General features: G+C 37.7%; 1 protein-coding gene and 1 long non-coding RNA gene across 2 annotated transcripts; both read left to right on the top strand.

Moving 5' to 3' along the window:
* The first annotated feature begins 544 nt into the window (after positions 1–544).
* Positions 545–5,633, top strand: LOC134818371 (uncharacterized). The gene is made up of 4 exons (XR_010160641.1): positions 545–1,408; positions 3,896–4,127; positions 4,946–5,114; positions 5,235–5,633. It is a non-coding gene; the product is annotated as an uncharacterized LOC134818371 (long non-coding RNA).
* A 1,064-nt stretch (positions 5,634–6,697) lies between these two features.
* LOC134818682 (uncharacterized) lies at positions 6,698–7,425 on the top strand. The gene is made up of 2 exons (XM_063828322.1): positions 6,698–6,706; positions 6,853–7,425. Exons 1-2 carry the CDS (start codon positions 6,698–6,700, stop codon positions 7,423–7,425), a joined length of 582 nt encoding a protein of 193 aa, XP_063684392.1.
* Positions 7,426–8,964: the final 1,539 nt, after the last annotated feature.

Here is an 8,964-nt window from a genome sequence, read left to right as displayed (position 1 = left end):
TACATCAAAGGATAATGATCTCATTGAATAGAGTCACATAATACCATGACAAAAATTTTGACAAATGGATAGGCTTTTGACAAAAATTTTATCCTGTCTAAGTCCCAAAAATGATAAAGTCACGAAATGGGGTAGGGATCATGTTTTTTAAAATTTTTTACGAAAGTTTTTTTACAGCATATTGTTTATCACATTTTTTTACACAAGATTTGCATCATACCGTAATTTTTTTTTTAATATTTTGATAAAAAATAATTTTTATTTGGTTTTCAAAGGACGCACTACACTACGCCGCGCATTTTAAGATATTTAACAAAAATCGTTGTCGCCTGGTTTTTATTATAATTTTATTGCCCATTTAATTTGACCTTGTCGCGTTTTGGTCGCATGTTTTTCTGTTCCCACTCCTAGCACAAAGCTTCAATGCTACACCGTATTATATTTAGTTTGATAGTAGTTGTTTCGTAGAATGAAAGTGAGCTTACTAATTAATCTTGAGAGGTTATTTAATGTAACTGAGTTAGTGCTACTTCCTTTTGGCTGTGATGTGTTTGAGACTTAAAGAAACTTGTTCTAGTAGGGTAATGATAGTACAGTGGATGTCTCTTAGAGTAAATATCTTTTTACACTTATAGATCTGGATAGAATTTGAAAGTTTTACTCTTTTATCAGATCATTTCACTCATGCAACTTATCGAATTTACAATAAACTATTCAAGCCTTGTTTAAATGTGTTTCTGTGCTAGAAAAAGTATACTTATGTGACACTTCCATGGATCAAATCGTGTGAATGGCACGGTAAAGAACAAACACATTCCAAGCTAGAGCTCCAGATCTGCCTTAAATTTCAGTAATGGCCTTCAATCACATTTTCTAGAAAACTGGTGATATGTGATTCTAAGTTGGTCCCACTTATTTTGATTATCTTAGTTTAGCTGTAATATAGAACTCGAAGAGCTGTTATTATTATTCCTTGAACTGCAGGTGTTTTGAAAGTATTTGCAATCTATCTACAACCTCATCCCTGCCCCTATAATGGAGTAGATCATGTGTTTTGTTAAAATGTTTTTGAAAAAATTATTGGTAGCAATGAATTGTGCTCTGCCAATTGCAACACTTAAAATTTGATTGTGCTCTGCCAATTGCATCACTTGATTTAATTGAATGTATATATACTGTTTGACACACTTTTCATTTCTATATTCCTGGTGCAGAAACAGACCTAACTTTATGTATATTGTTTATTCTGATTATTGTAAAGCTCTAGCTCTAAGCAGTTAGCCAGAATGTTAACTTTTAAGTATCATTATTACTAGCTGAACCAGAATTTTCCTTGGGACGAGATTCTTTCCTGGCAAACATTATTATATGCTGGTATAATAACGACCGATTCTTCAGACGAAAACATGTAAGTACTTTGTTCAAGCTTGATGTGACCTTTTTTATCTTACATACAGATGACTGCTTTAGCTCAGCCTTATTAATAAAATAAAACCTCTTACCAAGCGATTGTGGAGAGAAATGACAGCTCTATTCACCATAATCATTTCACAACTATATAACAGTACTGCCAAGTGACTTTAATTTGTGCAAGAATTATTACTGATAAAAATCTAATAAACACATAAAACTGTGTTGTATAAACATTAAACACACTTATTAAACATTAACCACACTTATTTAAACATTAAACACACTTATTTATTGACAGTTAACATTAAGGATGGTTGATACCTGTTAAATTCATTATGCTAATCTGTTTGTTGTTTGTTTGTTTGTATCGGAAACTGACTAAACTCGTTTTTGAGTGTGAATACGGGTGGTACCTGCAAATGTGTTCATTAAACATTTAGAGTTCTGTAATACTGCAGTTACAATTGTGCTAGAGTATTTTTAGTACATACGGTCAATAACTACATGATTCCAAAATTTGTAATCTCCAACTTTCTGCACAATGTACTGGGGAAAAAAAGGAAAATTATATAAAATCAACGATTTAATGTTAGGAAGTTAAATTTAATTCCCTTGTTTCTTAAGTCAGCTTTAAAGTCGGAAAAACAAAATATGTAGGGTCGATACCAAACCGATTATTGAGCGACGATAGCTAAATAGTTGGTTCCTGGGATACAGAGTCCTCCTGATTCTTCAGTCTCTGAGTGTGGTTGTTGCTATTGTTCAGTTCTGTCCATATTTCCTCGTGTTATGTTTCAAAGTTTCGGAGTGTCATGTTGTCCTGGCACTGAGTTCTGTCCACATGTTATGATCAAAGTTTTGGGGTTCATGTTGTCATTCCTCTGACGAAATGATTATAAAATAGTGATAGATTTAATTAAGGAAAGGGCTAATTTGTGGAGCTAAACTGTCCAAGTGACGAGGTTTAACTGCCGTGTTGCTGGGTAGTGGGTACATTATGCTAATCTACTTACCAGTTCATTTACAGCCAATTCTTATCATTATGACTTAAGCAAATAGATATTTTCAATGCAACATTCAAACATCGTTTTTAGGCAAGATTTGGTTTTGATCGTTGGATTAATCACCCAAGGTTACTTGGATAATAATTTGAAATCATTCGAATCACTGATTAAGTGCCAGGATCATGCATCAGCCAGATCTTAAAATAGTCATAACTCGGCTTATTTGTAAACAACCAACTTGAAACTATAGGAAAGCACTTGAATTATCAAACTGTCTGGAAATTTTTGAGTTCCTAACTCAATTTATGGTGACAATTGGGATAAAGAGGGAGTGTCGTGCCAAACATCTGTAATTGATGAAATTTTACGAGATTTTCAGGAAATCTTAACATTTTTGAGTTAATTAGTATGACCTACATCTGCATTCTCTAAGCAATTCTGAATGGGGGTTTTGTGTGGGTAGTTACTTCTGGGACACCCTGTAGAATCTCACTAGTGACAATATACCTTGGTTCTAGAGAGTTTAAGAATGTAACCGCAGTCCGCAACGTTCTGAAAAACTACAAGCCTCAATTTATAAATAAGTGATCTATACTTGTTTTTTAAAATTCAAATAGTTGATTTAGTCATTTACTTTTGAAACACTGAGACAGTCTAAGTTCTTTAGCTTCTGATTCGACAGTTGGATCGCAAAATTATTTAAAGCGTGCTAATCTGCTATCTAATTCAAGTCTAATTTGTTGAATCGTTGCTCCCGTCCCAGTTCCCTTGGACTGAGGAGTGAGCACTGTCAAACACCCAGTTACACAATGACACAGTTATTACGTTACGCATATCAATTAACAGTATTGAGTTGCTAGCTTTGACCTTTTCCTATTGATAGATTACCCTGAAACCTTCTATAGAATAATCTAGAACTTGATATGGGCTAACACAATATCATAACATATTGCACTACATGGTCAGTAGTAACAATAGCAGTGAGCAGCTTATTCTAAAAACTTTAAGGGGGATAGTCTTAACCTGCCCTAACTTACCAGATCTTACCACTTCTTACCAGAGTTAACCGCAACTTGCCCCAACTACCTCTAACTAGCTGTAACTAGCCACTTAAGTAATAACACAGTCCCTCACGGGAGTTGGACCAGTGCATATAAATATGCGTGCTGCTTTTAGCAACTTAGAGGTTTACAAGAGGTTTAGCTGTGACTGGGAGCTCTCGTATCAACCTACTGCGTGACCGACAGACCGGTTTTGTGTCCTTGAACCAGCTCCCTTCTCTAGCGCTGAATTCATGTTAAAGACGCTTATTGAGGAATTCTTGATGTATTCATAACACTAACCTTTAATAATTGTTTATAAAAGAGTATTTATTAAGTGACAAGTGTTTCAACAAACTACATAAGGTTATAGAACATACTCTCAAACTAACTAATTAAGTCTGACAACGCATACTTAACAACAGTACTATATCACAGGACTGGTGAGAGTCGTGTGAGCGGTAGCGTCACGTCGGTGATCTCTACAACAACTGCTGCACAATGTGTGTCTACGACAGTAGCTTCCTCTGTCCTGTCGGAGATTTCAGGAGGAGACTGGACGTGTTCCAGCCCAACACCAGGAACCATTATACACCAACAGGGTATTTTGTGTCAAGAACGAGGTTAACCTTCCACCTATGACCTAACCAGATAAACAACAAATTCATAGGTTTGTTTCTATTTTGTTTATCTACTTTTGATGGTATTTGTTACAGCAGTTCATGTGTAAAAATATGTGGGTTAAATTCTATTTAAATTCTGTAATAACAAGTAGTAATAACAATGTAGTAAACGGTAAAGACAGTCAATTATTCTAGGAGTGCATGTGTTCGCACCCGAAGACGCCCTGAACCGAGTGTATATTTTCAGAATTTAAATTTTTGGCATATTATTCACCACCCTTTTTCACCGGGTCAAAACACTTTCCTGTCATATTAGAACTGATCATTTACATGATAGATCATGTAGGCTGTTTTTGGCGAAATCTGAAATTGAGAAAATGCCTAGAGGAATCATTATATTGTGAAACATCGTAGTATTGGCTATATTTCAGTGCTGGGAAGCCTCAATTCGGTTTTCTAAGATGGATATAGTAAAAAAAAATAGGCGTAGGAGCCATCAAAATTCGCATAACATTACCCAGGTTCATGGAATGAACGAAAATGAACAATAATGAATATTCTTTTAGAAGTGCTCAGAATTGGTCGGTAAGAGTTTATATTGGCCCTAGGACCACTCAAACCAAGTTTGGGAATCACTGCATGTCCAGAACGGACGTAAAAATGTTCCAAATTGTTCCAAACTTATGGATCATTGACGGCTGACGCCAAGTTTTTTTTCCGTATAAAATAGATCGCATTCCCAATTTGGGACAGTTTTAGCGCGCGCCGTCGCGCGCGCACCGTGAATCAAATTTAATTCGTTAGACAAATTGTCTAAATTGTGATTTCGTAACATGTGTACGACCCCTAACTCAACCTTTTTCAGATTTCATGTTGAGCTACGTGCCCAAGAATACAGAAACGACGTTTGCATCATTAATGTGAAAAAGACCTGGGAGAAACTCCTTCAAGCCGCACGTCACGCCTTAAGAGTGATAGCTAATATCGTTAACCCCGCTGAAGTGGTTTCATCTCATCGAGAGACTACAGATATGGTGTGTAATTTATACTTTTGGAGATTACATATTTCATCACTGGAAGATATACAGGTTATAATTGTGGGAAGTCAATCTATGTTTAATAATATTTGGTTGACTATCCATTATTTACCTCAGGAAACGTGCGAAGTACGAAGTCAGCGAAGTACGAAGTCAGCTAGAATTGTGTACTGTCGGTACACAATTCTAGCTGAGAAAGCAGAGTTCAGAGCAGAATTAAAGCAGAAAGCTGCCAACCATCACCTCTCAGCAACACAAAACCTCTTCACCGAAGCCCTATCTACATACCCACCCGAAATCAACGTGGAACTACCAAGAGTCCCTCACGAGAATTGTCCAAAGATCACGAGCAGATAAGTCCGGATCTGCAAACCACTCTGAAGCACCTACCTCACAGACTTCGTCCTACCAGCTACTTGCCTGACTTCACTGAGAGAGGAAGCGCTAGCAGACAAGGAAAGGTGATCAGGCTGCAGGACCAGCTGCTGGTGCAGAAGGACGAACAACTACAGTTGAATAGACAGCCTCCCCCCTTCCGTAATCAACCGTTATCAAGACCCAACCCCCCCGGCCCTCCTGACAGCAAAAGTACGTAATCATGTCCTGATCCCCCCCCCCCCGGCCCCCCCCTTGACTATTTTCCTAGAAAACACTTTTTCTACGTTTCATGCTACCCTGATCATGCTATGATGATGAGCCGAAATCATTGTTATGATATCCGGCCAAGCAACTTCTTAACTACTTACTACTGCAGGGTGTCAGAATTATTGGCGTGTTTGAAATTTTATGTGTATTTTATGATGAAATCAATATTTTTCGCCGGGTCATAACTTTACTTCTGAATATCCTAATTTCAAAATTCAAAAACTGGTCTGTAGATAATCGTCTGAACTTTTTCTTGATTTCAGAATTTTGTGTTGATGTACCTCAAAACCCATAATTTAGGCCGTTATTTAAAGGGTCGATTCCATACTTGGTTAGATTTACGAAGAAGTAAGAGATTTTATGTGCAATTTTTTTTCGGTGAATTTTTTCTGAAATTATTCTTTAGACTAAAGTGCACAGCTCTTCAGGCGATAGCGAAACATATAGAAAACTATAGATTTCATAAAAGCTCTCTTTCTCCTCTAACTGACGCAATAAAATATAGTCAGGCGGACTCATCCCGGAATTTAGGGTAAGCAGCCGAAGGCTTTAAGTCCAGTAATCCAAATTTTTCTCTTTCGTCGTGATTATCGACAAAATTTAACTTCTTTCGGACTTCATTTTTAGACTAAACTGTAGTATGAAGGATTATTTCTTGAATGATCAAGACTCCATAGGATCATTACTTGACACTCAGAAGTCAAGTAATGATCGTTTCTAAAAGCTTGGGTGGGCTAAAATTTTACGCAAAATTGTCTACACGCCAATAATTATGACACCCTGCTGTATTATAGCCGGATATTCGATCAATTTCTAAATTTTATCACTATCAGAGTGGAATTTGAATTAAAATATTGTCAAATTGTTATTATTCTAGAGGGTAAAAAAGAAAATGTTGATAACGTAATCAACGACCAAACCCCCCTCTATGTGTTATGATTCATGTTTGACTATTAATAATAATTATTTTCCTCAGGAGACGTACGTGCGAAAGACAAAATTTGCCTAGCTAAAGAAATTCTAGCTAAGAAAGCAGAGTTCAGAGCAGAATTGAAGCAGAAAGCTGCCGACCAACATAAACACCTCTCAGCGCAGCAACACAAAACAAAAAAAGGTGGCACCCAATCTATTCACCCAACTCCTGACAGTACATGGAATCACCCCAGACAATTACAGACTTCCTCTGGCGTTTGGTCTTCTCCCTGGAAAGCGGCAAGAACACTACACAAACCTACTAGAAGAACTGGATCGCTTTGGACCTTTCCATCCAGACACCGCCCTTTGCGATTATGAAGCTGGGCTACGGAACAGTGTCACTGCTGTCTGGCCCGGGACTACTCTACGTGGCTGCTACTTCCACTTCAAACAGGCTCTATGGAGGAACTTCGCTCGCTCCGACCTTGTTCCGGAGTATCAGGTGGTTGGATCCTTCCAACGGATCGGAGCTCTACCTTTCATCCCTCCTGGTGACGTCCACTACGCATGGCAGACCCTTAGAGTTAGACCTATCCTCTCCGCAGATATGGATGTCTTTACATTATACTTTGAGTCCACGTGGATGGGAACACCAAACAGACCTGCTCGCTTCGATCACCTGTCCTGGAACCAGTACGATTGCTGTCTAACTGGTCTCCCACGCTCTTTGAACCTTGCAGAAGGATGACATAATGGTTTCCGCAGCCTCGTCCAGTGTTCAAATCCTACCATCTGGAAATTCCTTGAAGCCCTCAAACTAGAGCAAGGACTAACAGACCAGAAGATCACGGATAGGCTGATGAGAAGACCTCCACCCCAGAGAGCTGCCAAGTGGATAAGGTACGACTCCCTTCTGGAATCCTTCATGCAAGCCTACAATAACCAGGAGTACGAAGTCATTGATTATCTCTCTGCTGTTTTTGCTGCACTATGAATTCGACATTTGATTATTGATATTAACGGTTTTATGATATTGGTATTTAGTTATACTTTCGATTGTACTATATTTCAACCTTACTGCTAGGTTATTTGATCATTGTTGAACTGTGTTTCAACGATCAATGCTTAAATTATTAGAATCTTCAATTATGTTAGGCTTGAACTACTGTGAACACAATAGAGAATTAGATAGTCAGCCAGGTCTGTAATGATTCCATTTTATCTGCATCATCCGAAAGTATTTTGTACCTTTTATTTGTGATCTTCATTGACACAATATTTGTATATCCATAACCCTGTAACACGAACAGTTTTAATATCAAAACCGAGTCTTAACTGTTAGGTTATTTAAAATAGCTGACATCGCTTTCGTAATTGGTGCATCGTGTGACCACCCAGACCACGGAGAGGAGATCTCTGTCATTCCTCTAGCAAAGCAGCCAGTTTAAATTGAGAAGAGTAGCCCCTGATGGGTGGTTACAGGTTATCAGGAAGAGAGAGAGCATGAACTGGACGAGTTTTGATTTAAGATGGTGTAATTCAGATATTATAGGCTAGGGCATTGCATTCAACAATTTTGGGCCTGCACTTGCAGATGAATCTTCGTACAGCGACGGATTCGCTGCCAAGCTGTGTCTGCAGATCGAATGACTGCAAGGTTTCTAAAACATGGCCAGGAGACGAACTGCAATGTTGACAACCGTTTACTTAAAGATTTTAGAGTAAGCATTTCATGGGATGTTTCGACTGTAATCTTGAATATGACTGAAATGAATTATTGATAGAATAAAATGTGTTTGAATTCTTGTCTTGCTGTAACAAGGAACCCACTCAATTTGACCGAGATTATTCAATAAATCTAAAGAACTTTATCAATCTAACTATTAATTAATAGACATTTTGTAGAACTAGAACTGATAATCGCATGTCATACTCATAGTAACCTTTGAGCAGTACTCTAATTATAGTCTAAAACAATTTATTGCGCTGGTCTGTGAATTGTACTGGTTGGTAAAATAGCCAAGAGCTTGCTGAAACCATGCAAACGCCCCCGTAGGTATAATGGTTGTATGTGAAGACATGTACCACGAGATCAAGTTCAACAATAATCTCACGAAAAGAGAGATAAAACATACCATTATCAATGACACTGGCTGAATCAAATGATTCTTATTATATGGCCATTTGTATGTCAAACAATACGAAAAAATAAAAGTTTGGCAAGGAATAAGTTTTGGGCCAGCAAGTTGCAAGTGCGAATTGGTAATCAGAACTAATGGTACAAATA

The sequence above is a fragment of the Bolinopsis microptera genome, chromosome 7 (assembly GCF_026151205.1).
Source record: "Bolinopsis microptera isolate Bmic1 chromosome 7, MBARI_Bmic_1.0, whole genome shotgun sequence".
Lineage (NCBI taxonomy): Eukaryota > Metazoa > Ctenophora > Tentaculata > Lobata > Bolinopsidae > Bolinopsis > Bolinopsis microptera.
The sequence above is the reverse complement of the archived record's forward strand: the minus strand, read 5'-3'. Positions and strand labels throughout refer to the sequence as shown.